Raw genomic sequence first — 17093 nt, 5'->3', positions numbered from 1 at the left:
ATAGGGCCAGTGACTTAACATAGCCATTCCACCATGTTAGTGCTCTGTCAGAGAAGGTGCAGACAGAAAACTTCACTTTGCTCCCTTCTGGGCACAGACAGATTTCGAAAACTGAATCTGTTTTCTCGAACCATCGCATTAGAGTAATGACTCCCGCATTTCCATTAAAGGATTTGGGTTTACAGTTTATGAAGTCCTTGTACGAACACTCCTGTGGGTGTCCGTGGGTAACTCGGGGGTTAGTTAGGTGGGTACCGCTACCAGATCCACTGGTACCAGTTGTGCGGATGTGAGTTATAGCAGCTGTTACTGTGGATGATACCGCTGCTTGGAGAGCAGCATGGTCGTATCGTTGTGGTGGATTCTCTGTTGTGATATTGACTACGCGCCTTACAGCTCTACCGCGAGGCATCTTTTGCTAAAATGAATACAAAGTGAAGCGGAATAAGTCTATAGCAGTGGTTATAAGGCGAATGCTGAATAACTAAGTTTTCCTAGTTTTGAGTGTATCCGGTTCTGACTTTCATAGGGTTCTGAAAAACATTTCATAATGGGAGTCTATATAAAATAAACTTTATGAATCAGAAGTGACTATCCTCGAATGAATTTCTGTGAATTGAATAACTGTTACCAGTTGTACGAAAAAGAAATAATCCTAACACATAATGTGAGCAGTGTATTCACTAGCTCACTAAGTCATTTAAGGTTATTATTTATTAGTGTGACGCATAAGACGTTTTGGTTTCTTCGGCCGATCCCTCCTTGGAAAACTCCTTATGAACCCCTTCTTGTTCCTCCTTGACTTCTCTGCTGGCTGCTATGGTGGAGCGGTTACATATATCTAGGTTTGTCGTGCGAGAATGGAAGTGTCTAACGAACCTATGATATTAAGGTGTTGTTTGTTTTTCTGAAGCCAAAATGTTTGCAGTCTGCGGACCACATCTGCAAGCCTCTGTAGCAGAAGAGGTGGACAAAACGTCTGCAGTCTGCAATAAGAAGACTGTTTGTTTTTTAACGTCTGCAGACTACTGAAATAAACTGAATTTTAAATAAAATGATTTTTCAACACCAAAATTTTAATAATAATAGTCATATAACATTGAAAATAAAATTCATGCAACTACATTAGTCATACAATAAAAAAATGGTTTTACAATAGCAATTTCATTTAAAACCCATCAATCTATATTGTGCATCAACTGATCAGCAATTTCATCCCGTAACTGAGTCATATATTCACGGTCTGCTGCAGTACCATGTGTTGGAATCCCGTCTTCATCATCATCAACGGCCACATTGTTATTCCGAAACGAGACATTGGGTTCATCGTATCGTGCGAAATATTCATCACTCAGTCCTTCTCTCCTTATGAAATTATGAAGCGCGAAACATGTCATGGCAATGTTTGTAACGCCCGTAGATCCGGGCTAGTCAATTTAGAGACGATAAGCATCAAAAATGACTTTTTGATGGAAGATTATTTAGAAGGATTAATCTTAACTAAGTTGTAGTATATGTTACAAGGATTTCGTACATATAAAGAACGCCGAAATCCGAGTTATAACGAAGAAGTTATGACCTGTCGAAGTTTCGCAACAGAACCGGCACGACACAGCGCGACGTAAATAGTGAATTTACGTTAGAGCGATTTTTGGCCTTAGAAATCTAAATGAAAGTCATAGAATACGTTAAACCGAGAGCGTGCGTAAAAAGAACGCCCAAATCTGACTTCGTATGAGGAAGTTATGATTTTTCGAAGTTTCGGCTTAGCAGTGTACAGCCCGAAGTTCGAATATGAGATCGAGCGATATTTAGCCGAAACAATCTAAACGAGAATTGAAGATCTCGTCGATAGTAGTCCAACGACGGAAAGACAGACAAAAACGGACGTCAGACGAAGGAGTTATGAGTTTATAACGGAGTTTTCCTGTCCCGGCCTACTAAAAATAATATAAAAATAATATAATAAAAATAAAGTCAAAATTAGCCGACAAAGTCTAAATGAAAGTTGTAGATCTTGTTTTTACCTACGCGTAGATATAAAGAACGTCGAAAACGGAGTTCGTATGCGAAAGTTATGGATTTATGAAGTTCGGGGCGCGAAACCCCAAAACTGTCAGAGACCACGACGTGAAATCAGTGGTCACGACGTGGCATGTCTTTTGACGCCTCCTGGAGTCTGCCAGACCCAACTTGCGATGACGCATGCAGTGACGATCAAGCCCACGACGTGAAAGTACTGTTCACGACGTGGAAAATGAGAAATTTGCCCTATAAATAGAAATCAAGGGCCAGCCGATTATGGTTGCTCCATCTCTTCTCTCCCACTCCCGATACACTCTCTAAGCCCTATTTTAACCCCCCGAAGCCCCGGTATCAACCCCGAGACCCGAAGCAAGTCCCGAAGCCCGAAGATCCCGAGAAGAAAAGAGTTTCCGAGCCGAAGCTCTGCCTGCGAGAAGCCCGGTGTGTGAAGATCTTCTAGTTTCACCGAAGAAATACTACTTCTACAAGCCGTGGTGCTGTCCGATCATCTTCTGATCAAGTGAGTGTATAGTCACTTTCTTCTATCACATAATTATGAAGTATTTGATATGAAATACGTGTTATGTGTACATATTGTTGTTTATATGTGAGAATGCATATTCACTTTCTTCTAACTCATAGATATGATTTATTCTCTATGAGATACGTGCTAGGTGTTATATATTGTTTGTCTATTTGAGATGGGCGTGGAAATTGATGTTTTATATAAGTGTTAAATGATTTAAACTGTGTAAGTATTTATATCTACGAAAATGTTGGGTAGAACATGGGTAGATGGGATAGTTGGTGTGTGATGGAAGATGGTATGAGTAAACCTTGGTGACTATGGAGTTAGCGCCTATTGTATAAACCTTGGTGACTATGGAGTTAGCGCCTACTGTTAAGTAAACCTTGGTGACTATGGAGTTAGCGCCTACTGTTAAGTAAACCTTGGTGACTATGGACTTAGCGCCTACTGTTAAGTAAACCTTGGTGACTATGGAGTTAGCGCCTACTGTTAAGTAAACCTTGGTGACTATGGAGTTAGCGCCTATTGTATAAACCTTGGTGACTATGGAGTTATCGCCTACTGTTAAGTGAACCTTGGTGACTATGGAGTTAGCGCCTGATAGCTATGGATTTAGTACCTGAGAGATAAATGTTGGTAACTATGGACTTAGTACCTGATAGATAAACTTTGGCAGCAATGGACTTCGTGCCAATTCCTTAGATAAATCCTTAGGAATGAATGGATGAAGGATAGTTGATTCTTAGGGTAAACCCTTAAGAAATAAAGGAGATATGGGGATGGGTGTTTGGGTTGATTGTTTGATGATTGAATATAATAAACGTATTATTGTGGGTTGAAAACCCTATATGCTCACCAGGCTCCCAAGCCTGACCCACTCAGTTTTCTTTGTATCACAGGTATCGATGCGAATACCCGTTTCACTGAGAGATTAAAAGAGATGTAAATCACTAGTGTAAATGAATGTATGATATGTTTATGCTTATGTGTCTGTATCGGAACATGACATCCCGAGGTTTTATTATTAAATAAAAATACATTCTCTTTGAGAAATGTTTTGATAAGTTATTATCATATCTTGTTTTGGGAACAAATTCCGCAATCGTTTTCTTTTAACGATCACTCTGATTTATAAAACAAAGCATAAACAAATCGGTCTTTTCTGGCCGTGAAATTGGGGATGTCACAATGTTTCTTTGTGTCACAAACGGGAATGATGCCATCCTCTTCAATATAGGGAAGCATGCTTTCAAAACACCAAATGCACGCTCAATGACATTCTGAAGTTTTGCATGTCCATGGTTAAATTTTTCTTTATTGGTCAATGCACGTCTTTGACGAAAATCTCCAAGCCAATACCTCACATTATGATAAGGGGTCATAAATCCTCGAGTGTGTGCATATACGGCATCACAAAGATAATATTTGTCTGTAAAAAATGCAAAACACTAATCAATTTTCAAACTAAGATAAAAATATTTTTAAAAAAAAACTTACCTGGTGGTGGAAACGGGAATGATGCTTGTGGATCGGCTACTGCTTCTGATAATATTCTAGAGTCATGCACTACCCCTTCCCACCCGGCCACAAAAAATGTAAAAATCATATTGAAGTCACAAATTGCCAATACGTTTTGGTAGCAATCTCCCTTTCCCCTACTTCTATATAAGTCTTGTTTCTTAGTAGGGACAACAACATGTATCAAAGTGCCATCAAGTGCACCAACCGCCCCTTTGAAAACCCGTCGTAGCCTCCTATTATGTCCTGGAATGTTTGGATTCGGATTAAAAGAAGTAGGTACGATGACATCTTGTGCGAAAAGCATCATTTTTTCCAACACTTCATAAAAAAATTTATGAATTGTTTGCTTCGAGTGTTGAAATATCCGCTTGATAATCACGTAACGTTGATTATGGTCGATCATCATCAAAAACATAGCCGTCTTTTCCTCAACCGATACATGTTTGCTGTCCTTTAATGAGTAATTTGCTCTAAATTGAGCACATACTCGTACAAAAGAGTCACGGGACATGCGTAGTACTTCAACACATTGTAAACGATTACGATGTAATAACTCCAATGTGTATTCATGTCCCGTCATTTCCGAATCATTATCCCATAATCGTTTCACACCCCTCTTCCAAAAATAACGGATGTACAAGTACATAAGAATTACGAGAAGTAACTTTTGATCGTGATCCATTATGAACCAAAAATCAACAAAGTAGAACTTTAAAAAACATTACACTCATCATATTTCAAGTATCAAAAAAACATTACATAAACCATATTTCAAGTAGCAAAAAAACATTACATAAACCATATTTCAAGTAGCAAAAAAACATTACATAAACCATATTTCAAGTAGCAAAAAAAACATTACATAAACCATATTTCAAGTAGCAAATAAACATTACATTAATCATATTTCAAGTAGCAAAAAAAAACATTAGATAAACCATATTCCAACAAAGGCAAAAAGACCTAACAAATAGTTTCAACAAAAGAAAAATCATCGGACAATCTTTCCATCCTTCAAAACTCCTAAACTTGTACCCGTCATCTCAAGCCATCCTCGTAATATCTCAGGAACATCGGGCAAATTCATCCACATCTCTCTCATGTTCATGGTCCATCCAAAAATATGATATGCAACAAAGCGTAAAGGATCTGTAGGGCCTAACTGAAGCACCTCTAACTTCTCTAAACATTGAGGAATTATATACCCTTTAGTCAAACTTTGTAGAGCTTTTTTCATTTCAAATGCTAAATCGTCAGCAGTAATAGAAGTTCCATCAGGTGAAGAAGCAGACGGTGAAGTTGTAGGAGTTGAGGGTTAGCCCTTTTGTTGGTGTTAGCGGATGGTGAAGCAGCAGAAGGTGAAGCTGTAGAAGGTGAAGCAGCATAAGGTGGTGGACCATGATGGGAAGTGTCATCACCATCATCATCTATTGCATGAAAAGGGGTGGCGGTAATCTGAAGTGTTGGAACATGACAAGAAGATGCTCCAACTACTGATGATGATTGGGTTGAGTAACTCCTAAAATTACCAGTGACACTATTTCCATCAAAAAGACGTGCACAAAGATCTGGAAAAGGCAGTGGAATTGTTCTCAATGAAGCACCCTTCGGATGCCCCTAAACCCAAATGTAACAAAAAAGTATAAGAATATTTGGCAACTTCAAACGTAAATTTTTAAAAATATATGTGTGTGTGTGTACCTTCTTAAAATCATCCCATTCCTCCGATGTTAAGTTAAAAGTGTTTGTTTGAGAATTGTATATATTTCCGGTTTTGTTTTTCAAATATACTCATCCTGTGTATTTGGCATTCAGATTGTCATATGCGTTTTTCATTTGTTTTTGAGTTAAATCAATGTCAAATTTTTCCTTAAGAACTCTTCCAAGCTTTATCCATGAATCTTTCTGCATACTCAATCCTTTTCTACCCACACTCTCTACTTCTTCAATACAAGTATCCAATAAGCATTTTAAATGCTCATTGGTCCATTGTTGTTTCTCTCCCATTTCTAACAATAATTATATCGTAGCCAAATGAACATCATTATGTCATATTTCCAAAACCAAATAACAATTTTCAACAAGAACCATAACCATTTCACCAAAAAAAACAACCAACAACAAATTAACATCATTATGTCATATTTCAGAAACCAAATAACAATTTTCTGCACATTCTAACGACAATTTCAGCAAAAAAAAAAAGAGTATTTTCAGCAAACAATCAACAACAAATATTCATCATTATGTCATATTTCCAAAACCAAATAACAATTTTCAGCATATCCTAACGACAATTTCAGCAAAAAAATGAGTATTTTCAGCAAACAATCAACAACAAATATTCATCATTATGTCATATATCCAAAACCAAATAACAATTTTCAACACTTTCTAACAACTATTTCAGCAAAAAAAAAAAGAGTATGTTCAGCACATTCTAACAACAATTTCAAACAATAAAGAGTATTTTGAGTAAGAATCACCACATTCTAGTCATTATTTCATATTTCAACACATGCTTTTATATTGTAATCAAGAAAAAAGCTTGATTTCTACCAATGTGATAGATTCTCAGCAACAATCAACAAGAAATTTAAGCAAGAAAGGTAATTTTCAACATTATTTTCGGATTTGTAACATCTAACACCAAATTTAACCAAGAACAAACTTTTTCAGGAAAATCAAACAACATATTTAACTTGATTAGAGACTTTTCCAGCAAAAGTAATCGCCAATTTCATGTTTGAAGTGAAAAATAAAGAAAAAAAACTTACCAGTGAACGAACGAGACAGGTAGCGCAGGAAGCGAAGAGGGCAGTCGAACTCCGGTAGGCGTCGTTGAGGCCGAGGGTGGCGACAGATGACGGTGGCGGCGGCTGATCGGAGAGGAGTAGCAGGTCGCTGTTGGAGTGACGCAGGGAATCGAAGGAGAAGTGTAGAGACGCGATGGAGAATGCGGCTGGAGTAGAGAACGAGCGTTTTTAGGTCAAAAGCCTGCAGACTTGAGAGGTGGGTAGTCCATGTCTGCGTGGTGAAGACCTCGCGTAGATGTTTTTATATCTGAAGACTTCGAAAAAACAAATACTCTGCGGGGATATAAGTCTGCGCGTTGTCTGCAGTGCGCAGACAAAAGTGGTGCTGCAGAGCTTTTTAAAAAAAAAACGACCCCTAAGTGAAACATTATGGGGTGATCCTTACCGGGTCCTCCTATAATTGCTCAGTGTATACAAGTTGTATATAATTTAAGATTAAATAGACCTTCGAATAAGTGATCCTACTCTAAAACCACAACCAAACAAGGAACAGGAAGTAGAGCATAGATCACAAATTCTAAGTCTATAAAATCTCAATTATATAAAACCTTGGGAGTATACACTCCAAAATTATAGACCTACCAATAAGGGTCTTTTAAATTTTCACATAAGTTATTTATAGTGCCTAAAATACTCCTATAGTATTTTAATGGTATGAACTTGGTAAGTTTTTTTTAAACTTGTTGTTATCTTATAGTATCATAAAATACTCCTATAGTATTTTAACTTTATGTTCTGACCTAGAAATCATTCGTATATAGAGTTAGGTAAGTTTTAAGTCTGTTGCAACACCACATCACCCCCAAACACATGTTGGTCATATCTCAAATAAATATAGTTGATCAAGTTATATTGATCCCATATATGATTACATAACTGTCCAGGTTTGACCGCAGTGTCCAACCTTTAAATACATATGTTTTGTTCTTCCTGTGATACTTGTTCTAGTATGTATATATGTATGCATGTATGTATACTTTTATAAGAATATTGTTATATTTTTAAAAAAATATACTTTTAGTCAGAGCACTTCGGCCCCATTGTATTTATAGTTGTATATCTTTTATAGGTTGATATACTTAGTTCACTATAAACAATGCTCTGATACCAATCTGTCACACCCCCAAACCGGAACGGCGGAAACTTTCGGGGGCGGAGGACGTCATGTTCAGTATCACAACACATGCATCATAGTAAAGCAAGCAACAACAACTATTGTATAAATATTAAAGTGTTTACATGTATTTGATTCACAAAAGATTTACTACAAAAGTAAATAGCAAAACAAAGACATGAAGCTACTATACTCCATCTTCTGAATCCCTGAGCGTGTACCTGTCTATTAGTTTCCTGAGAATACAAGTTATTTTGAAAGAGTAGATCAGCATTTAAGCTGGTGAGTTCATAAGTATTTTAGTTATAAAAAGTATACTATAAGCTCTTTAGAAAAGTTTGCCTGTTCCTCCAGAAAATCCTATATTTTCCGATATGATAAATGATAAGTAAAAATGACTCTACAATTCCTTCTATGAGTACTTAATGACTACAAGTTATATAAAATCCAGATCAAACAGACAATCGATTATGTGAATCTGCCCTAAGCCCATAACCAAACAAGGAACAGGAAATGAGGCGGAAGTCACACATCCCATTGTTTGTTAGATCCTCATTGTATATAACCCCGACGTATTCACTATGTGCTCATGGAGTTAACTGTAATAGTTCTTTTATATTTGATGAAAACATTCCTTAAGAAAATCATATATTTCCTTTAGTAAAAATGATAACCATGATAGTTCCTTATATAATCACTTAGTTTATACTAGCTATATATAATCTAATATCGAACAGACAGTTAAATGTGTGAATCTGCCCTTAGCCCACAACCAAACAAGGAACAGGAAGTAAGGCGGAAGTCACACATTCCACTGCCTACCAGATATTAATTATATATAACCCTGATGTATAGACTAAGGAATTATAGAATGAACCATTTAAGGTCCTTTATGTTATACGAGTTTATTAATACGAATTAAACCTTTTACAAAAAAGTTTCTAGTTTCACTAACTCAATTGTGAAACATTGTTTTCGGTAATAAGTGTTATTGTTTTCAGAAAGATCTATCGAAAACTGTTTACCTTAAAAGAATGATGTTTACCATAAAAAATCCTATATTTTCTATAAAAGAATGATGATTACTCTAAATCCGACTGGTTGTCTATGTTGATCCAAGATTGAAAAAGCACAAGTATACTCAATATACTTACTTAAATGATATCTAGTTTTGTTGGTATGTGAAACTGAATAAAGACTTGGTTGTTCTGGAAAACCTGATGTGACGATACAACCCTCCTATGATCACTTAATACATATGAGTTGTATATAACCGAGATCGAACAGACAGTTGAATGGGTGAATCCGCCCTAAGCCCACAACCAAACAAGGAACAGGAAATGAGGCGGAAAACACACATTCACCTGTCTGTCGGACTTCAGTTTTATCTAACCCAATAGTATATACTGAGTAATCACATAGTTAATATCCCTTGAGATTGTTCATGGAAAGTATATTACTAAGTAAATATATTGTTGGTATCTATTGTGAGTTTTACGAGCATACTAATTTGACTAGTATAAAACATGACGTATTGTAGACGTCGAAAAGAATATGACATTTGTCACCCGCAGACGTGCTGGTCTGGCTGTAGCTAACAGCGAGGTGCAGGATTTTCAATCCCGTATAGATCTATACATAAATTCACGCTCTCCCTCCAGGAGACTTTGGTCGTAAGGGTAGACTTCCACTGGTACTTATGTGAGTACTCGAAGACGTGTTTTAAGGTAGATTAACGACTTTACAAGTAATGATGTGGAAAACCCTTTTTATAATTAACGAATAAGTTTATAAAAAGATCCTTTTGTTCCTTAAGTTAAACTTATTAAAGTTTATAAGCTTATTTCTATGTTCTATTCAAAGTTTCAAGTTCTAATTACAGTTCATTGGTACAACGACATAATAAGCAATTTAAATTTTAAAACACAACATTTCTTGTGTTATACTTGTATTCCCCCCCCCCCTAAAAGCATTTAAAACCATTTAAAAGATAGATTATAGGGGTATGAACTCACCTTATGTGGGTGATTCAATTGAAGATTCGAATAAGGCCGATAAGTTCCACGAATGAAGTCCCGATGCACAAACGAGTCCTAAATGACATATAATGATACATATAGGCATGAAATTAGTGAATCTAACTACAAAGGTGATTGGGAAACATCCTAGGATGCACGAATAACTCACCAAAGGTGTGTTAGAAGCAAGTTAGGAGGCTGAAAGGGTGTTCACGGCTGGGTTTGAGGTGTTCACGGCCCAAATTGAAGAATGGTTCACGGCCCAAATGAAGGTTCACGACCCAAATGATGAATGGTTCACGACCTTGGGAGGGTTCACGGTCCAGAAATGGTGAAGAACACTTGAAGATCTTGTTGTTTGGTGAGTGTTTGAAGGCTCTTTGATGTATTCCAAGAAGATGGTAACGAAAAGGGATGAAAAAGAATGAAAGATGAAGTTCTTGTGGATGATACTTGAGAGAGATTGGAGAGGATCACGGCCAAGAGGTGAGAAATGAATCAAGAATGAAGTATACTATATATATATAAGGATGGTTCACGGCCTACGAGGGGTTCACGGCCGTGAACATGGTTCTTGGCCGTGAACCTCACTTTTTGAGGTTTTATGGCTCAAATGTTGTTCTAGGCTCTTGGTATTTACGTGGTTCACTTCCTAACACGCAACCCTTACGTATACTCGGTCTAGAAACCCATAAGTTTGACCTTAAGTTGATGTGTTTGACTTTATAAGATAGAAATTTTCGGGTTGTGACATCTACCTACAAGGACACCACAAACCGAAGAACAAGAAACAGAAGTTCTGTAGCAAGAAGGGCCGTTCGACGCAAGGACCAACCAAAAGACAACAGACTGTGGCAGTACCTACCACCACCGTCCCTACTACCTCGGTACCGAACATACCATATGTTGGAAGCCTCCCAAAATGCAACAAGTGCATATTCCATCACTATGGAGTCTGCTGAGAACTACATTGTAACCACTGCAACAAGAACGGGCATACCACTCGTCCCTGTAGGATGCTAGCTCGAGAGACCGCCCAGGCCACCAATACTAGAATGAACCAGGCTTGCTATGGATGTGGTGAAATGGGGCATTTCAAGAGGAATTGCCCAAAAACGAGGAATGTCGGAGGTGTAGGAAGAGATTTAACCATGGGGCAGGAGGAGGCCGTGAACGATCCTACCATGGTTACCGGTACGTTCCTACCTACATAACTCATATGCATCCATACCTTACTATAACGATACGGAGAGGAGTTTTTCGTGAGTCACCAATTTACAAACATATTCAGATAAAAACCACAATCACACAACAAAACATTCATAGTAGAAATGGCTAACAGTAAGACTGAAACCACAACAAGACAAATACGTAAGATGCACAATAACACTAAAACAACCAATTAATTCAAATCGGTCTAATAATGGTTACAATAGGAAAATTTCGACGTGAATACTTGCATGTTTTGGTTAAGTCATAACCATACCAATATCATGTGCTACGAAAAGACCCTTCACCTTAACCAACGGACTAACAAAACTCTTTCAATCTATAAAGACAAACCCGACACAAACCTCCACATCGTCTCTCGCTTCAGAACCCAGAAGTACCCATGCGAGGGGTACCATGCTTTCCTAACCCACTCCGTAGACAAGAAACTTGAAGCGAAAAACATCAAGGATGTTCCGGAAGTCCGTAACCTTTCCGAAGTATTCCCAGCAGACCTCCCAACAATACCACTCGTACAATAAATCAAGTCCAAAAATAGAGATTAAGGACCCATGTGGCTAACCTATCACTACTAGGTGTATACGAGAGGGTGGTATATAATTAAGATTCTACAGACATAGGATGTGTGATTCCGCCCTACCTCCTGTTCCTTGTTTGGTTGTGGACTTGGGGAAGAGTCACCCATTTGACTGTCTTTTCAATCTTAATTATATACGACTTGTATACACAAGGTGATGATAGATGAACCAGGTATGAGTCCTACCATGAACTTCAGGACAAAGTTGCCTAGGACTATGAGTGGACACGCTATCGCTTGAGTGATAAACTGAACCCACACACTTCCCACCGATCAAAGCAACATAAGAAGTAGAAAAGCATATAAGTACGCATCACAAAGAGGTGGTGAGACTACACAATATGCTGCTATCAATTATCACGGGTAAGAGACAATCGATTCGCCTCGCGCCCCTGGCAGCCGTTACAGAAGTCTTTGAAAACCCAACTCGTCTTGAGTACAGCTTGCCATCCCTAAACAAATAGTAAGAGTAACCTAAACAAAGTCGTATACTAATAGTGAAGATCTGCTGGAACGCCACACGAGGACCCAAATTCACTTAGAAATGAGAAGACCAGATGAAACAAAAGTACACATATCTCTTCCCTAGCTCTTGAGTAACCACTCTAGAACTAATTTCGGGACGAAATTCCCTCTAACGAGGGGATAGTGTAACAACCAGTTATTTCAATTCAATAAAAATTTAAAGAAAGTCAACAGATGTACCACGTATAAGTAGAAACCACATTGTAACCTTGGTACATTTAAATCACCTCTAGTAATGAGGGCATGATTTATATATATGTTTATACATATATATATATATATATATATATATATATATATATATATATATATAGAAATTAAGAACCATGTTTATATAAGTTAAGAATTATACTTTGAAAACCATGCTTATATGAGTTATATATACTTATATATTGAAAACCATGCTTATATAAGTTAAATACAAGTCAACACAAGTCAAAGAAATAAATAAAAAAGCATGAATGATACCCCACTAAGGGGTTTTCGGTTCTAAGAAGCAAAGAACAAAGGGTTTTCGGCCTTGATTCCATACCAAACCGAAATCACTTCCTTTTGTAAGCTTTGACCGAAATATCTTCATGGGGAAAAGCTTGGACCGAAATCACTTCCTATTGGCAAGCTTAGACCGAAATCAACCCTCCCCTGTGAAGTATATGGACGAAAACACCTTAAATATCTAGATATTTTACCTTGATTAAGTTCCAAAAGTTATATGTTACACCTACCAACGTAAGTATCACTTCTCTTACACTCTTATCCTTTACTTTTCCATATATAATACACACATATGAACCAATTCTCATTTCACAGTTAGTAAATTATCAAACATTCACAATTCTCTCTCAAATAGCAATTTTCATTTCCTTCCCAAAATTTAAAGATTAAACTTCCCTGGAGCTTCATTCTTCAAGTTTATTTCCTTAAGATCATTGTAAGTTCTTTTATCAAGCATTTGTTCAACACATTAACTATTAGTTCATATATTCACATATTATTATATGTTTAAAACAATTAGGATACGACATCCTCCGCGTTTTCTAAACTCGAAGATTTGTGTTTCTATCCCGTTACCTAAACCGCAATCACGTTTGAGGCGAGTTCATACCCCTATGTTTTCACGATTTTTCAATTGTTTTAGGGGGGGGGGGGTGAATACAAGTAAAACACAAGAAATCTTGTGTTTAAAAATATATAAATCGCTTATTATGTTTTATTATAATTTATAAACACTTTACGTAAAAATATGTTAAGACGCAACGGTTTTTCATTTCATCAGAATATACAGTATAAACTATAATAGGTATAGTTTATGGTTCATTTTACAATAATTATACACTTAGAAATCTCTGTGGAAAAGTTACATTTGCATTTACTAAACGGTATTACATTTCATTTACTAAACGGTATTACATTTCATTTACTAAAAGGGTTTTCATTTCATTTACTAAACGGTATTACATTTCATTTACTAAAGGATATTACATTTCATTTACTAAAGGGTATTACATTTTCATTTACTAAAAGGGTTTTCAGTTCATTACTCGTAAACTCGTTGAAGCAATAAATTGTGAGACGTCTTCAAGTACTTATCTAAGTGTCAGCGAAAGTCATGACTTATAACCAGAGTCTCTTGTAGGGAGAGCGAGATATTTGTGTATAGATCTATATGGGACTGACAATACCGCACCTCAACTGTTAGCTACAGTTAGGCCGTCAGGCTTGGGGTGACAAATGTCGTTAACGTTTCCGACGCCTGAAGAACGTCGTGTTCACGCCATCTTAGGTCATAGTATGGTTATAAGAACTCACAAAGAGAAAACAACGACATATTTACGGAGTAATATATTTTCAGACAGTTTCATTTGAACATTAACTTTACATTTGGTTTACGGGGCAAACATACTTTCAAATAGTTTTACATAATAATAAAACTACATTACACGACTTCTCAGTACAACACGAGTTACATTTCTAGAAACATACATTTAAAGGTATTACATACTAAGGCAACTACAGTATACTATTTTCCTAGTACAATGCAACTTACATTTTTAAAAGGACTATTATTGTTTACTCCATGATTAATTAACGTATAAATTAGGGTTATATATAATAAAAATCCTATAGGCATTAGAATGCGTGTTTCCACCTTACTTCATGTTCCTTGTTTGGTTGTGGATTTTGGGCAGAGTCACTCATTCGACTGTCCGTTCGATTTTGATTATATATAACTTGTATACTTTAAGTAATCATAGGAGGAAGCAGTATGAGTCACATCACTTACATAAATTAGAACTTCGCATTACAGATTATAAGCATAAGAAACTTATACATTTTGGTCTTAAGGTATTAAGACTACTACTCATTTACAATAGAAAATATTAGATTTTCTGGATAAACACACTTACGTTTTCAAGAAACAAAGAACATACTTTTATATATGAAATGCTTATGAACTCTACAACTTAAATGTTGACACTTTTTCAAACTATTTGTATTCTCAGTAAATTAGTAGACAGGTACCCACACAGGTTTTCACGAAGACAGGGCATAGTAGTGTCACGTCTTAGCTTTTGCTATAGTTTTGATGTCAAACAAACAATGTTTTGAACATAATGTAAATTCTATATTTTCAGTATGATGGTTGTGTTGCTTTGATTACTATTATTCAATTGTTATGATATTGTACATGACGTCATCCACCCCCGAACGTTTCCGCCGTTCCGGTTTGGGGGTATGACACCAAACGTGCAAGTAACCCATAACCATAGGGACCATCCATGTAATTTTCTTTAGTTTAGAAGTAGATTAGATTTTCTCATTAAAAAAACATACTCCATCACAAATCATCGTCGCCCTTGTCCTCCATCTCCGCAGGTAAGGTCTGCAACCGATTTCTGGTCCCTTGTCTCTCTGATCCTCATAATATTTTAAACTTCTTCAATCGTAATTGATTTTTGTAAGGTTTGTAATTGGTTTCTGCAATCGATTTACCATTATGCCCTAACCGAATTCTGATCCCCTGTCTCTCCGATACTCGTAATATTTTAAACTTCTTTAATCATAATCGATTTTTGTACGGTTTGTAATTGAATTCTGAAATCGATTAACCATTATACCCTAATCTTGGCTCCATCGAAACGCTCTACCGAAACGGAGACTCCAACTATGGTATAAGCTTCGATTTGAAAACTGGAAGATATGTTCGATTATAGTGTTGAATTTTTTATCAATAATTTTTTGAAGACGATTAGTTTGGATGTTATCGATGTTTCTGGTCAATAACGAAGATGTATTGGGTTCCAATGATCGCCTGATTGAAGCCTTGAAGTTCCGATCTTGAAGTCCAAAAGTCAAATAAAAAGACAAAATTGAGATGCCGAAATTGATTATGTGATTAGGAAATCAATGCATATTCTTTGTATTGGATATGGTAAATAACAAAGTGATAAGTGGTCCTATCCGCTTGATGGTATGGGTGAAAGTCAAGATTACTTGTGTTTCCTATGTAAAAATATGATTCAAAATTCTTTGGAGTTTTTGAAATTTGACATGGCTGAAATTCATGTTACATTTAATTAAAAATTAATATTGTTTCAAATGGGAATTTGGATGAAGGTCAAAGTTGGTGTTATCATTTCAAGTGTGTGATTCGAATTTGCAAAAAAAGAGTGGTCACAGTGAAGATTTGCTTTGTGATTAATGCATCGAAAGTGAAGATGTCATAAAGAATTGATGATATACGAAGCTTTAACAGTGTATCGTTTCAATGGTCAAAGATGTTTTCACAAAGTCAAAGTTGGAAGTTGGAACAAACTTGATTTTTATTCTAATTTCGTTGTATTCTTATGTGGAATATAATCAATTGTATCTGATACAGGAGAAAATATAAGGGTAATATGGTTATTTTTCATCATTCGGTACAGTCACTCAGAAATATAATCAAACAAAACAATATGGTTTCATTCAGATGTTAACCCAGTCAAAAATTTTAACTCAGTCAGCACTAACTCGGTCAACAACTATCAAACGATCCATTAGTTTGTTTTCTTTCTTGCTTTGTATCAAAGATATGTGTATGCTCTTGAAATTCTATTAATTAAAATGTACGAGATCTAAAATAACAAATATTTAAGAGCATAAATATATAAATATGCATATATGCATATATTCACATATATTTATGCAAATATGAAAATAGACTCATATTTACCTGAACAAATTGATATATATATATATATATATATATATATATATATATATATATATATATATATATAAATGGAAAACTCACAGTGTAATCCATAAACATACTCTTCCATATCATGTTTTTAATTAAATTAAATTCAAAAATACATTATAACATATAAATTTTTTTAAATTAGTTTTTTCATTCAATTAAAATAAGTTATTACATTAAAATAATTACATTTTAAAAAACATAACGTTAAAAAAACATAAAAATGTCAAACATAAATAAAAAACTACCATTTATGCTTATATCTTACTCGAACAAACTCTTTCTTTGCGAGAAAAATCTCCAAATCTTTGCCCTCGAGGTTGTCCGTTTTCATTTTCAATATCTCCATATCGGTTCGTTTGAAGCGTCGTTTCTGCCCCTTGAAACGATGCTTGCATATCTAGCATTTTTCCCCACTCGACTCATCATCTCCATCTTGCTCTCTTGTATATGGATATATCGATCAAATTTGTCTCCAAAATGATCGATAACGCTAGA

The 17093-nt window shown here is 35.9% G+C and overlaps 1 protein-coding gene across 1 annotated transcript; it reads right to left on the bottom strand.

The window, feature by feature from the left end:
* Window positions 1-1178: 1178 nt before the first annotated feature.
* LOC145139762 (uncharacterized) lies at window positions 1179-4655 on the bottom strand. The gene is made up of 3 exons (XM_079073471.1): window positions 4052-4655; window positions 3742-3983; window positions 1179-1427 (listed from the first exon to the last, which is right to left on the bottom strand). The coding sequence occupies exons 1-3, from the start codon at window positions 4653-4655 to the stop codon at window positions 1179-1181; spliced, it is 1095 nt and encodes a 364-aa protein (XP_078929597.1).
* Between the last annotated feature and the right edge of the window lie 12438 nt (window positions 4656-17093).

This window comes from Lactuca virosa, chromosome 9 (assembly GCF_052849685.1).
Source record: "Lactuca virosa cultivar CGN04683 chromosome 9, Lactuca_virosa_CGN04683_v6, whole genome shotgun sequence".
NCBI lineage: Eukaryota > Viridiplantae > Streptophyta > Magnoliopsida > Asterales > Asteraceae > Lactuca > Lactuca virosa.
Note: the sequence above shows the minus strand (reverse complement) of the source record. Positions and strands in the feature narration are given on the sequence as shown.